Source organism: Lynx rufus, unplaced genomic scaffold (assembly GCF_022079265.1).
Source record: "Lynx rufus isolate CCGP_SWC_20201006 ecotype Redwood Valley unplaced genomic scaffold, mLynRuf1.p SCAF_6, whole genome shotgun sequence".
NCBI classification, from domain to species: Eukaryota; Metazoa; Chordata; class Mammalia; order Carnivora; family Felidae; genus Lynx; species Lynx rufus.
The window spans coordinates 112,049,286-112,064,479 of NW_025814878.1; the positions used below are offsets into that span (position 1 = coordinate 112,049,286).

A 15,194-nucleotide genomic window follows, 5' to 3' on the forward strand; every position below is an offset into this window, starting at 1 on the left:
AGTTGTTAAGAACCAGAAAGACTAGTAACTCTCGTTATTCACTTGGTGAGGTGGGTGGCAGCAGGAATACATCACTAATTGTTTTCTGAATAGAATTTTACAGTTACTCACTGAAGTTTCATAATTCCTATGTAGTCAGTAGCACTGACAGAGCCTTTTTCCTTTTCCCTTTTAAAGGATCCCAGATTGTTCTGTTGACTCTTTATGGTTCCTTTAAATCTAGCTGTTCATAATGACAGTGCAGTTGTCCCTGGATTCATATCTCTAGTGGTGGAGAGCAATAATACACATAATACAAAATAGCAGATGGTCATAAAATCGTTGGTTTATGGCTTTGAAATATTTCTGCATCAGCTTTACCCTCCCTGTTATGTTTTCCTTCAGTCCCCCAGGTATACGTCTGCAAGTTGATACAGTTTGGAAGCTTTAGTTTATCTGCTGGTCCAAAGAGGTTTCAGAGTCGAAAGACAACTACGTGATCTGGAATTTTAAAAATTCTCTGTGAATATACAGCCGTGACTTGACTACCATAGTGTTCCCATTTTAGAGTCAACAGAGGCTAGAGAGAAACAGTTTGCTGAAATTGTAATGGCAGTTTACTGGTGAAGTGTGCAGGAGGGGAGAGGAGGGACGCCGGGTTTTGCTGTGTGTCCTCACCGGACAGCTCTGAAGATGCTCTTTAACAGCACACAACAGCCTAGCTTGCTCACTTGTATTTTTGTCTTGCTCCTCCTTGAGCAACATGGGTCACACTGCAGCTTAGTCATCATAGAAAGTGAGTTCTAACCCAGCGGTGAACTGGCAATAGCACACAGTTTTAAAAGCCAGTGTGTTTTGAGGCATGGGTGTCCTAGAAGTGGCTGCTGTCTGTTCTTACAGGCATCAGCTGATACTTTTTCCTTCTCTCTTCATCTAACCATTGTTACAAATTTACACAACAGGCCAAAGAATCCTGGGAGATGGACACCAAAGAAAAACTGGAGCAGGCTGCCATTGTCAAAGAGAAGGGAACTGTGTACTTCAAGGTGTGTGAGTCCTCGTATAATCTTTTCCATCTCAAAGAATTTATTGAAGTGTCAGTGAATTGTGCTGATAATCCCTACTCTGAATTCTGTCAGTACACTTCTGGGTAAGAATAAGCCTGAATTTTTACAAGTCTGTCATTTTCAGTGTAGAAATGGTGAGAAGGAATGAATTAATGTGACACAAGGAATACAGACGCCTCTTTCACACATCGTACCCTAGATTGTAGCCCTCCATAAAGGCAGACCAGGTCTGGCTTGTCCACCCACCAGTGTATCACCCAGGACCTAAGGCATCTTGTTTGGGATGTAGTTGGCACTCAGTAAGTGTGTGTGGAAAGAAGCAAAGAATGAATGGAATAATTGGTAGCAAGTGAGAATTCATAGAGATAAGTTCCCCATCATTTTCCTTTCTACTACTCTCTTGGTGAAGCCGCTAAGGCATGTGACAAAAGGAAAGCGAAATTGCAGATTCCAGAAGAAACTGGCAGGAGGAGAGTATTAATTTCTTCCAGTGGCCAGGATGATCCTGCCGTTGGTTTTGTGGGGAATCTTGAGAAACTCCTGCATGATATTTGTTATCGGTTGCTTCTCCAAAGTCCATTCTTGTAATATCTAGGAATGTGTTACTTTCTTGCTTAGATCTTAAACCCCCAGATAAAAGAGAGAAAGAAACAGCACTTGATTCAGTTCTAACCAGAATGTTCTGCCCATTGCTTCACCGGCCCCAGCAAAGCATCTTCTCCATGTCAAGCAGAAAGTGAAAGAACGGAGTTTTTGTCAAGGTTTCTTCTTCTTCTTTCTTCTTCTTCTTTTTTTTTTCCTTTTTTTCATGGACTGCAGTCCATGAGCAAAAAAAGTAGATGATGTTTTCAACCGTCTAAAACGGTGATACATAAATGTACTTTAGCCAGTCTTACTGGAGCGGCTGCTCTAAGACATGCTGTTGCACAGACAACCTTGTCTGGAGGGAGGGGAAGCAAGGTTAACCCCAGTGAAACAACTACAGAATTATGTGAGACCGTGAATAATCAACACAGAATTCACACAGCCAGAGGGCAACACGTGTGCTCCTTGTTTTGCGTACTGTAAGAACAGACCCATTATTGGGTCATGGTCCCAATTTAGGGGAAGTGTATTGCATTAATGTAGTAAAGACAAATTTTGTATCATAAAATTTGTTGTGTGAGTGGATTCTGGATCATAACTGAAAACATATTTCTTGCTGTGGGTTATAGCTAAATAAATGTGAAATCTGTTGATTTAGGTAATATATAATTATTTGCATTAATTTATAGCCATTTATTAGATAGACTAAAATAACGTGTCAATCACCAGAAAGCATTGGGGAATGGTGGACTGAGCTCCAAATGGGGAAAGCCAGGCTTTATGGCTCAAAATGATTTAAAGGCGTTTAAGGTCCAAAAAGGTTATTTTCATGTGTGAAAAGTCATACATAGAGTTAGATTAGATGATCCCCAAGTTTGTTTCTAGCCCTAAAATTCTGTGAGTTTTGAAACTCTTGAGAGCAAGTTTGATTTGTTTTTTTTAATTCTAATTGAAATATATTGGATACTTCTAAGCTATTCAAGTAAAATTCCACATGAGTAATTTGTAGACTCAAATACACAATACACTGGAATGAAATAATTTTTGTAAAATCCCTTGGGACCATAGGTCCTAAATGGTGTTTCCTGTGTACCTGGAGGTCTATAAAAGTCCTTATTGTATTTTTTATATTTCCTGCAGCTTCTAAATAGAATATTAATAGTTTGGGGATGGAGGAGTTGAAGTTTTCGCCATGTTGAACAGAACTCTGTCAACTCTTTTTAGTAATACAGCTCAGCTGTTCAGAAGCTCTAATTGGTTGCTGATGACTCAGAACTTTGGGGAACATTGGTGATGAAATAATGTGGCAAAGCCATGTGTTGTATAGCTGTATCCTAAACATATACAGAGAGATGGCCAGAGTCAGTGATCGGTAGCAGAGAGCAGTGCTTCAGTGCCCTTACAGACTTAACTTTGTCACTTCTAGGCATCACAACTGCAGTAGTGGTTTGTGTATTTCATAATATTGTGAACCCTTTTAAAATTACTGATCTTTGGATAAAATCTGCATCAGCGGTCACACATATGGAACATATTATTTTTAACATGCAATTTGATAGACAAAATCTGTCAAAACATTAGTCTGTTGGGGGAAAATTAATGGAAGGTTCAGAACCACTGACCTAAGACTTTTCTCCCAGAATGTCTCTGAACATTTTGTACTACTAGAAACTTCCCTGGAGGCACCTTCATAATTATAGGTAAAAGATCCCAGCAGCGATCCTCGTTTTAGATGTAAGACTTCAGAATGGTAGGTAGTTTCCTGTACACACTCTCTTTTAAAATTTCAGGGCAGGTTTCAATCTGCCACACTGCCCTCCTGGGCCTCATCTTTCCAGAGTGTTTGACTTGGCACGTTGTGCACATGCACAGAGTCCAGATGTGTGGGTGAGAGCAGAGATGGGGTGAAATAAAAACCTACATTTCGTGCCATCTGGTACATTACGGCTCCATTTTTGTTGACCTCTTGGTTTGGTTTACACATCAGTGGGTAAATTTCTCCCCTTTGTGGAGTTGAACTGCACTCAGTTTTAAAATGGGAGTAATTTTGCTGTTTAGATTGTAAACCCCTCATATCAACCCCTGACCACTAAAGAGAAGAAAGGCAGGAGAGGCTCCGGAATTAACAGATAACAGCATGCCATTGTGCCAGGCATTGTGCAGGCCAATTAAACAGACATGATATTTGCCCTCATAGCTGAATAGGGTTCTGCAAGACCAGAGCATTAACTATCCTACTTGGTTTAGTGGTTCTCTTTTCTGACTTGGAGGCAGAGCGGCAAGTCTGAGGACACTGCAGTGATACGGGGTTCTTGCGCCCCCTTGTGCTCCTTCGGGGAAAAAAAGCATTTCTCAGGCAAGCTAGTTAAGGATTGACTGCTGAGCCCTTTTCAGACAAACCAGGCTTTGCTGTGTTTTGACTTTGCTGAACCAAAAAACCAACGCTGTGATTTAGTAACAGGTCATCTAGAATTCTAGGGTTTTAGGTTAAAAAAAAAAAATCTCCTAAGAAGTCTCCACCCTCCCTTTCTCCTCCTCTCATTCACTTAGTATAGGATTTCTCAATCTTGGCACTGTTGACATTTGGAGCTGTTCTGTTTTGCCGAGAGGCTGTCATGTGCATCGTGGGATGTTTAGTGACCTCCCTGGTTTCTACCCACTGGATGCCAGTAGCACACACACCCCCCTGCGGTTGTGACAACTAAAAAGTGTCTCTAAACATTGCCAGATGTCCCCCAGGGAGCAAATCACCCCCAGCTGAAAAACTCTTGTTTTCGTACATTAGAAGTAGTAATACCATATTGGGGCGCCTGGGTGGCGCAGTCGGTTAAGCGTCCGACTTCAGCCAGGTCACGATCTCGCGGTGTGTGAGTTCGAGCCCCGCGTCAGGCTCTGGGCTGATGGCTCAGAGCCTGGAGCCTGTTTCCGATTCTGTGTCTCCCTCTCTCTCTGCTCCTCCCCCGCTCATGCTCTGTCTCTCTCTGTCCCAAAAATAAATAAACGTTGAAAAAAAAATTTTTAAAAAAAAAAGAAGTAGTAATACCACAAAACAATATTTTTGTTGTCAGAAGTTGAGCTCTAAAAATTATAAGTGATACAGATGAAAGAGCTTTCAAGAAGTTAAAATGCTATATAAATGTAAAGAAACCATTGTGAAGTCTGTTACTTTGTGGGGTTTTGGGTTTTTTTTCCTTTGGTTTTGGTTTTTTGGGGTTTTGTGTGTGTGTGTGTGTGATTTTTTATTTGAAACCACAGCCTTGTACCATTCTGATTATTTAGAACCTACCGCAATGATAAGCTCTGGGTCACTGTCCTCCCTGGCCTTTTTCTTTCCCTGTAACAATATACTAGGAGATCATCAGAAAAAGTAATAGGTACATTTGAGAAGGAGGAAGAAGAAGAAACTAGACATAACAGGGAAAATACCTGTCCTTCTTACCTAATCTGAATGAAATGATAACCTTTCATTTCTACCCACCTCTCCATTTTTGCCAACCATAGAGAACATTTTGATTCCAGAGTTCTTTGACCTTAATATTTGTTCAGCACACCTCTCCTCAGGGCCTCTTTGTGTTCAGTATCTTTGGATATTCCAAAGGGATAAGACACGCTTCCTGTCCTCAGATTGCTCACCATCCACAAAAGAAAAGACAGTGACGGAAAGAAATGACAAACCCGGTGCCTCATGAGGACTTTTGTGTAGTGTCCCAAAAAAGGAATAGTGGGTCTAAGGCTCTGACAGGATGTTAGTGTTCTCTTCATTACCTTGGGCTGCCATAATAAAACAGCATAGTCTGGGTGATGGAGACAACAGTTTATCTGTCACAGCTCCAGAGAGTGCAAGTCTAAGTTCAAAGTTCCAGCAGGGCTGGTGTGTGTGAGAGCACTCCTCGCTGTGTGCTCGGATGAACTATCCTAGGTGCTTACAACATGGGCGAAAGAGGAAGCAAGTTCTCTGGTGTCTCTTACAAAGGGATGAAGTCCATTGTGAGGGCCTCGCCCTCGGGACCCAGTTTAGGCCTGATCACCTCCCAAAGGCCCCATCTCCAGCTACCATTGGGTTGGAGATAGGCCCTCACCATGTGAATGGGGGTGGGAGGCACACAGTTCAGTCCATAGCACATACAATCTAATTTCCTAAAAAAAATTCAGCATTTACTCTGAGCGGACCTGGTTTCCTATTCTTATAAATAACCCAGATCACAAATCTTTGAGGCACGGAGGATAATAGACTTCGATTCTAATATACTGTTTCTTCAAAGCACTTTGGAATTCTTTTGCACTGCCCTTCTACAGCAGAACTTGTGAGCTCTGTAGGTCTTCTGTTCCCTAAACAAGTCACTGGTGAAGAGGGATGTTCAAGGGGGGATGTAGCCCATCATTGCTTTCAGATGTAGGCCTTCCGCGGGGAACTGCTCTACTCCATCCTCATCACTAAAAATCAACATCAGGGCTTCTACAGGTGGAGCTCATGTCTTATGCCAGCCACTTGAAGTCCTTTTTAACAGGAACATTCTGGTAGATCTGCTCTGTGATTTTTCTCTCAGTCATTGGGTGAGCTTTGGAGTGCACGTGGGGAGACAGCTCCACACTGAGATGCACACACTGCTTTGACTGGTGGATCCTAGTGACATCTGAATACTGTTGGTGGCTCAGACACTGGATCTAAAATCCTCAGGGGTCTGGCTACAGGTCTGGTAGGACGTGTCCTCTGCTTTCCATTTTAAGAGTCCCCTCCTGCAGAGGCGACTCCTCACCTGTGCTCCCATTTTATTTGTGTGCTTACCGGCTGTCACTTCTTTCTTTCACCTTAAAATGGCAGTGAACATGTCATCTCAGCCCCATAGTTTCTTGTATAGAGCATATAGTTAACTCACATGAATTGACTCTACAGTTGTTATTCACAGTTGTTAAAATTATAATCACTAGAGCAACAGTATATTAAAGATTTTTCTCATGTAGTTAGCTGACATCTATGTGATTTATGTCTCATAGTTATTTATATTGGATGCTGCTATTCAGCTCTGTATTTCTGTTGTGTGTAGATCAGAGGTCAGCGAACTACAGCCTGTTTTAGTAATATTCTACCAGGACACAGCCACACACATTTACAAGTGATCCTTGAACAACATGGGTTTGAACTACACTGGTCCACTTATATACAGACTTTTTTTAAATAAATTCAGCATCATAAATGTATTTTATGATTTCCCAAATAACTTCTGCTTGTTTTGAGCTTGTTTTATTGTAAGAATACTGTATATAGTACAAATAACGTGGAAAATGTGTTGAACAACCAGTGGGGCACCTGGGTGGCTCATTCGGCTGAACATCTGACTCTTGATTTCAGCTCAGGTCATGGTCCCAGGGTCGTGGGATTGAGACTAGCATCGGGCTCTATGCTAAGCGTGGAGCCTGCTTAAGATTCTCTCTCTCTCTCTCTCTCTCTCTCTCTCTCTGCTCTTCTCCTCTGCCCACTCCCTCTCTCTAAAAATAAGACTTCTAATCAACAGTAGACTATTTGTAGTTAGGTTTTGGGAGAGTCAGGAGTTATACACACTCATCAGGGAGATGCAAATCAAAACTACAATGATACATCACCTCACACCTACCAGAATGGCTGAAATCAACAATACAAGAAACAACAAATGTTGGGGAAGGTGTAGAGAAAAAGGAACCCTCCTGCACTGTTGTTGGGAGTGCAAACTGGTGCAACCACTGTGGAAAGCAGTATGGAGGTTCCTCAAAAAGTTAAAAATAGAACTACCCTATGATCCAGTAATCGCACTACTGGGTATTTCCCCCCCAAAATACAAAAACACTAATTCAGAGGGACACCTGCATCCCTGTGTTTATAACAGCATTATCTGCAGTAGCCAATGGAAGCAGCCCAAGTGTCCATCGATACATGAATGAATAAAGAAGTGGCATGTATGTATATGTGTATTATTCAGCCATTTAAAAAATGAATGAAATCTTGCAATTTGCAACAATGTAGGTAGAACTGGAGAGTATAGCTAAGCGAAATAAGCCAGTCAGAGAAAGACAGATACCCTATGATTTCACTCAAATGTGGAATTTAAGAAACAAAACAAGTGAGCAAATGGGGAAAAAGACCAAGAAACAGACTCTTCACCGTAGAGAACAAACTGATGGTTGTCATAGGAGAGGTAGGTAGTAGGTAGGGGGATGGGTGAAATAGGTGATGGGGATTAAAGAGTATACTTGTCATGATGAGAAAAATGAATACATAAAATAATTAAATCACTTAAAAGATAAATATACACAGATCTCTAACCACATGGGGAGTCAGCACCCCAACCCCTGTGTTATTCAGGGATCGAGTGTATTTATATATTGTCTGTAGCTGCTTTTGCACTATTCTTGACAGAGTTGCAACAGATTGTTCAGCCTGCAAAGCCTAAAATGTTTTTTATCTGCCCCTTTACAGAAAAAGTTTGCCCACTCCTAGTTTAGATAACTAAGATTTGCTGTGTTTGTGACTGGCACTTGCCAGAATGTAGTCTACTGTGGAGTGCTTCTTCTCAGGAGAAAAGGGAAGAGTAATTTCCTTTCATGTAAACTAGTGATCTACTCTAAAACTACTCCCCAGCCTTCTGAAAGTCTGAGAAATACTAGCACCCAGAATGTAACCCAAAGCCTTGATGCCATCCTGCTGGGAGAGCCATCCCCTTCGTGCTGGAGAACAGCATTCTATAGCGCACTGTCTCGAATCAGCTCCCAGGTCACTGGCCCTGCAAAAAGAATGGGGAAAGGGGCCTGTATACCCATCTCCTAAGAGCAAAAGGAAATGATCAAATACCATGGTTTGTATGAGGGGGCTGTTTTCATTTTGAGGATTTGGTTTTCTCAGGGAGGCCTGAATTTATATTTTTGTACCCCCTCCAGACCCTGTGCAACAAGTAATCCCTAGCTTTTTTTCCTCCTAGGGAGGCAAGTACATGCAGGCAGTGATTCAATATGGGAAGATCGTATCCTGGTTAGAGATGGAATATGGCTTATCAGAGAAGGAATCTAAAGCTTCTGAATCATTTCTGCTGGCTGCCTTCCTGAACCTGGCCATGTGCTACCTGAAGCTTAGAGAATACACCAAAGCTGTTGAATGCTGTGATAAGGTAAAGGGTGTCTGCGTGTGAACTGGACTTTCCATAGTCCCAGTCTTTCTCTCCGTTTTCATACTTGGTCTTCTTACTTTGCTTCTTCTTAGCCAAGGGGTGGGTGGTGTTTCATTTTGCTTTGTTATATTCATTTGTTAACTTGGGATTCTTTGTTTCTCCTTATGAATTGGGAAATTCAGAAACATTACAACTATAGTCAGACTTTTCTGATGCCTAGATGATAATACACTATGAAGAAAAGTTTCGTTAAAATTTTTTTCATCCATGACCTTCCTTAAATCTATGGCATCTGGTATCAGATTGGACATAGAATTCCTCATGTTTAATTTACTAAGAACAGATTCAACTTCAGCCTTTCAGGACTTGAGTATGATAGAGTTGAGCTGCTTACATAGAGGTCACTTAGGTGTACTTTCGGCATTGTTTCTACAGGCTAAATTTCTAGGAATGGAATAATGGAGTCAAAAAATAGATTATTGAGGGGCCCCTGGGTAGCTCAGCCATTTAAGCATCCGACTCCTGAGCTCCTCAGCTCAGGTCATGATCTCAGTGAGTTCAGGCCCCAACCCTCATGGGTTCCATGTTGACAGCATGAAGCCTGCTTGGGATTCTCTCTCTCTTCTCTCTCTGCCCCTTCCCTGCCTTTCTCTCTCAAAATACAGGATTATTAGATATTATCCGTGGGGTTTTTTTGTCAATATTATTGGCAACAAAAAATTTTCATTTTTGTTTCTTGGTTCCTAATGAAATTATCCATCTTTTCATCATTAGCCATTTGCATTTCTTCTATGAATTGCCTATTCAAATCCTCCAACTAGATGATTTGTCTGTTTCATATTGACTGAGGCAGTCTGTACATTATTACTGCTAACCCTTTATCTGACTATAGGGACCTTGTTCTCCTCACTTGCAAGGAAAGTTTTAAATATTTACTTAGTCGAATCTGTCCTTTCCTTTCTAATGAGAAAGCTCTTCCCTACCCTAAGATGATAAAAATAATTCTGTTTGGTACTTGCAAAACCTACTCTACCTAGGTATGCCTTTTAAAAAATGAATTAAAAGTAAACCGTGTTATATTTTGGTGAGGTTTGTTTTTGCATATAGGTATACGCGGTCTAGAATCTTTTGTGTTTTGATGTGATGTAACAACCTAATTCTCATTTTCCATATTCATAGCCAGTGTCTCAGCTCCATTTATTGCAAAGTTAGTCCTTTCCCTACCGATTTACATTCCCGCCTTTATCACTGTTAAATCTTTTAATGTACATACACATAAATCTGCTTCTGCTTTGTTCTGTTCCGCTTTGCGCACAGACTGGCAGTCAAACTCTTCAGTGGTTTCAGAGTGTATTTTTTTCTGTTGTAGGTCAAGTCCCCTCTCGTTATTTTTGTTTTCCCAAAATTTTCTCAGCCATTCTTGGGCATTTACTTCTTCCATTGAATTTTAAAATGAATTTCTCAAGGGCGGCCTCCAAAGCCCCCTTGGAATCTTTATAGAAATCGTATCAAATACAGAAGTTAACGTGGGCATAGTTAGTTGTTTTTTGATCGGTAGTATTTAATTACCTTGAGCCCCATCTCTTCAATATGCTTTCTCCAATTCTCTTGGCCAAGAAGCTTTGGTAAGTGACTTACATACTGAATTTCTTCAAAGCACACAAGTTACATTCACCCTTTCTAAAAAGTAGACCTCTGTCCCTAGGCCCTTGGACTAGACAGTGCCAACGAGAAGGGCTTGTACAGAAGGGGGGAAGCCCAGCTGCTCATGAACGAGTTTGAGTCGGCCAAGGGCGACTTTGAGAAAGTGTTGGAAGTTAATCCCCAGAATAAGGCAGCGCGACTACAGATTTCCATGTGCCAGAAAAAGGCAAAGGAGCACAATGAGCGGGACCGTAGGATATATGCCAACATGTTCAAGAAGTTTGCAGAGCAGGATGCAAAGGTATGTACAGAACTCTCTCAAGAGAAACATTAAAAAAATTTTTTTTGATAATTTTTAAAAAAAGGGTTAAGCATGGGACACGAGGACAGGTAGACAACCCAAGAGATGCAAGAATGGGGAGAATGATACCCGATCTTATCTGAGGCTGGTTTGGATCTGGAAGTAGAACAGGGCTGTTCTACTCACCAGACACAAGAGTTGTGAGGCACTGACACATCCGTGAAAGAAATGAGGAAAATAAGTTCCTAGAGACATTCTAAAGTTTATTATTTTTTAAAAGTCAAGGGGCGTCTGGGTGGCTCAGTCGGTTAAGCATCTGGACTTCAGCTCAGGTCATGATCTCACAGTTTGTGGGTTTGAGCCCCACATCGGGCTCTGTGCTGACAGCTCGGGGCCTGGAACCCGCTTCAGATTCTGTGTCTCCCTCTCTCTGCCCCTCCCCTGCTCATGCTGTCTCTCTCTCTCAAAAATGAATAAACATTAAAAAAATATATAATAAAAAAAAAGTCAAGCACATCAGGTATTTTTTTCAGATAGTACGTCTTTGTTGAGACTTCCCATTTTGCCAGGGATGGGCTGTGATGGGGAAGCCCTGCTATCATACCCTTCACTTTGCCGGCCTCCCCACAGCAGAGTTGTACTCTGGTCCTGAGTTCACCGCCTGCTCCCAGCCTCTTGTTGGCAGCCGTGCCTGTGGCAGGTGGCAGGCTAGTCCCCTCCACCCAGGAAAAGTGAAAGCTGCCCCCTCAACTGTTGGCAGCACTGTCCTGACTTCCCCGGCCGGGCAACCCCAGTAAGGTCGTCGCATCCCCGTTTCACACCTGACGGCCTGTCAGGAGGAGCCAGGAATTCCTTCAGTGTTTCAGTTCCTTGTTCCTCTGACCCTCTTGATTTCTTATTTTTTCCTCAGGAAGAGGCCAGTAAGGCAGTGGGCAAGAAGACTATAGAAGGGGTCGTCAGCCGCGAAAAAGAACCAGAGGGGCAAGCGATGGAAGAGAAAGCTGGAGGCCACGTATGACACCACGCCAAGGAGGGAAGAGCCCTGATGAACTCGGCCCCCTCCTCCATGGGCTTTCACCCTACTCAGGACTAAACAGTGTTTAATGTAAAGTTTGTTATAGTCTGTGTGATTCTGGAAGCAAATGGCAAAACCAGTGGCTTCCCAGAAAACAGCCACCCTGCTGCTGCCCAGTGCTCTCCTCGAGGGGGTGGCATGGGACCACTCCAGGTGGAACAAAACGGAAATGACTGTTGGTGTGGCAAGGCTGAGCCAACAGCTCGAGTCCAGCTCATTTCAGTTTATGTCAGCCTTTGACATCTAATTCAGGGTCCCTTGAGATAATCCTAACAATTTGGGGCTGTCAGGTTTTACATTCGATTGAACTTCAGTAGCACTGCGGAAACCTAAAAATAATTGCTTAATGAGTTTCTCCTTTCCTACAGTTGGGTGGGGGAGAGGAGGAGAAGGTTTGGCTTTTTTAAATGAAGTGCTAGCATTTTTTAACCAACAGAACCCACAGTTGAGGCGTCTGGAATCCCCTCAGGTCCTCAGCAGCCGCCAGACTTGAAAGCCAGAACCTCAGAGGCCACCGGCTCACTGACTCAGCCAAACTCCCTCCTCCCTAAGCCAGCCTCCTTGGGAGAGTGGGTTTCTCCTGCACCCAGCCTGGCCCTGGAGGAGGGACCCTGTCATTCCCAAAACATTCTTTAGCGACAGTAATGAGCAGAGCAGTGTGTGGGCTAGCTTTCCCTGCCTTAGGTGAAGCTCTGAGATGCCAAAGCGTGAAAATAGCCGTCAGAATTGTGCTTTCCCCCCTCCTCTGGCCCTTCTAGGAGAAATGTGGAGGACAGCCCTGCCTGCCAGCATTGCTACCGTTCGCTTTCTTCTTTCCATTCTGACCATTGCTATTACGTATTTAAGACTTGTTCTTAGGATATCTGACCTGGAGTGGATTTAGTTACATATCCACTTAGGATCGCCGCGGCTTTTGTTTTTGTCTTTTAAAAATTACTGCCTTGTAAACATGTATACTGATTTATGGAACTTTATTTACACTCCTCTATCATGCAAAAAAAATCGACTTTTTACTACTATGAGTAGCTTAATTTTTAAAAACAAAATCTGTGGAGTTGTAAAAATAAGTAGTTGCTCTTGTGCATTAAGGGTTTTCCTCGCAGGTTTGGCACGCAGTAGCTTTCCCCTCCTGCTGATAGCTTCTTTGTTCTGGTGTGGGTTGTGAAAAAGAATCGAAAACCGCTTCCTGTGCAGGCACATCTCGCCTTGAAAGCTCCAGTACTGGGGCGGTGAATCGGGGCAAGTCTTAAAATATGTACACGCAGTGGAATCTTGGTCCTTACGGGTAAGCGAGATTGAGCGTGGCTTTCTCTCCCCACAGCCTGAAGGCTCTCGTGGGAAAGCGCCTGCAACTGAAGGAAACAGTCGCTCCAACCTGGAACATCTCATTTGTAAAATCCTAAAGAACACTGGCAATTAACTTCATTTTTACTTTTATGGTGGTTTTAACAAAACACTTTCGTTGTTAGGTTAGGACCCACGTGGCAACCTAAAAATTAAATCATTTCCTTTTATACCAGTTCTCTGCTCCATGGAACAAACGGAATGAAATTGTGAGTTTCTCTTTTGACAACTAGAATCCTTTTAGTTTCTCACTTTTGTCTTTTTTCATGAGATTTCTTCAAAAGCCCCAGTCTCGCCTAGGAAATATGAAAAGCAAAAGTTGATTTTGCTTTGTTTGCTTAACTGTTTAGTATTTGTAGCTCTGTTGACTAGAGCATGACTTCAATGAGGCCAATACTGAGATTTCATCCTAAAAAGGCCAGTTAGTGTTTTGCAGGTAACAAAAGAACAATTCCAAAAATTAGATCACCCCAGCCAACTGTCTCCCAGGTGTGTGTTATGGGTCACCAGATTGGGGGGGGGGGGAGGTAGGGAGGGCAAGAGTGCGGGGAGGGGAGGGAAGGGGTGTGTGGGTGGTTCTGAGCATATGATTGTGGGTGCCCATCGCCTCTCGAGAAGAAACTTCATATATTCTTATATCAAATTCAGTGATCTTAATTTGTCTAGAAATCAGATGTGTTTGAACCATCTTTTAGACTACATATGGAGTGGTGAGGCAGCATATGATGAATTAAAAACTTGTTTTTAAAAAAATCACTCAGATACACTTTTTTGTGTTCCTCAAATAAATTTTAAAAACAACCAGACATAAACTTTCCATTATTCTTGGTTTTGCTTCAGTAGTCTTCAGGAAACGTTGTTTTGGTTGGAAAACCATGGGGGCCAAGTTGAAGACATGTGACATCAGAAAATTGGCTGGAGGCCATATTGTCTTCCTTGCTCTGAGGACAGCTGGAAACCAGCGTGGGACTAAAGGTGGCAGGATGATGCATCTTTGTGCAGATGAACCACATGATCAGAGAGACCAGAGGATTTTGTTTTCTCATCAGCCTGTGGATATTCCGCCATTTTAACTGATCGTAAGGTTCATTTGGGAAATGAAGAGACTTCGTAGTGCCCTTTAATAAATATGTAAAACATAAGCATGCCTCAGGGGATATTCTGGCTTAAGTGTGCATGTCCTCTAAGTAGCATATTTCATCAGATACTCCTGGTTGCATACTCTGAAGGCCAAAGGAGAGGTCACACATATTGCAAAAGAAAGGTGACACGGGGCTGGGGTGGTGACGATCCTATCTCCACTAGCTCTACGGGCATCTGCAGATAGGTCAGTGCAGGCTCCAGAGACCTTATCTTTTATCCTTCTGAATTCCTTGCTTCATCTCTGGATTTGAATTCTACTCCTACCCCTTTGCTGCTAAATTACTTGAAAATGAAATAATTGTCTTTATTTGCATGATTTTATATTTTTTTTACTTCTCTTGAGAGGTGGGGGGAGAGAATCCCAAGCAGGCTCCTCACCGTGCAACGTGTGGCTCAAACCCACCAACCATGAGATCGTGATGTGAGCCGAGATCAAGAGTTGGACACTTAATGGGCTTAACCACCCAGGCGCCTCTGCATGTTTTTGCTAAGCAAATAATACTCTTGCTAGGGGTATTAAGGATAGCCAGAGGTGGTTTCCCAGCCGTGACCTGGGTAACTCAAGGCAGCCTGCATCCACTCCAGAGATGAGTGTGTCAGTGAGGAGCTTTGTCCACATGTATTCAGCCTTTTTAGCATCGTCCATCAGAATGTAGGACTGGCAACCCTGGGAGACTCACCAGCGTTAGTGACAACATGCACTGAATTCAGACTGATGAGTCAAGATCCTAAAACTAAGAACTCCCTAGCCTAGCTGTATGTTATTTCTATCCGCTGGCTGCTCACATGTTCGAGTAGCAATGACTGACAAAAGTGTACATAAAAGAACATTCCGTAATGGCTTGAAAATGTCTTGAGGGACACCCGCTCGGTGCTGCCTTGCATATTTTTCTCTCCTTCACGTCTGATGTTGAGGGGAG

At 42.6% G+C, this 15,194-nt stretch overlaps 1 protein-coding gene across 7 annotated transcripts in view; it reads left to right on the plus strand.

The window, feature by feature from the left end:
- Nucleotides 1-14,273, plus strand: part of FKBP5 (FKBP prolyl isomerase 5) — a 120,785-nt gene extending 106,512 nt beyond the window's left edge. For 5 of the 7 annotated variants that reach the window (XM_047102206.1, XM_047102205.1, XM_047102203.1 and 2 more), the window contains 4 exons: nt 942-1,025; nt 8,582-8,767; nt 10,473-10,712; nt 11,623-13,884. In XM_047102206.1, coding sequence (XP_046958162.1) covers nt 942-1,025; nt 8,582-8,767; nt 10,473-10,712; nt 11,623-11,730 — 618 coding nt within the window. In that variant the 3' untranslated portion in view covers nt 11,731-13,884. Of the gene's footprint in view, nt 1-941; nt 1,026-8,581; nt 8,768-10,472; nt 10,713-11,622; nt 13,885-13,971 lie in introns of those variants that run through there. The other 2 variants (XR_006966179.1, XR_006966180.1) reach the window with 2 other exon arrangements.
- The last annotated feature ends 921 nt before the right edge of the window (nt 14,274-15,194 follow it).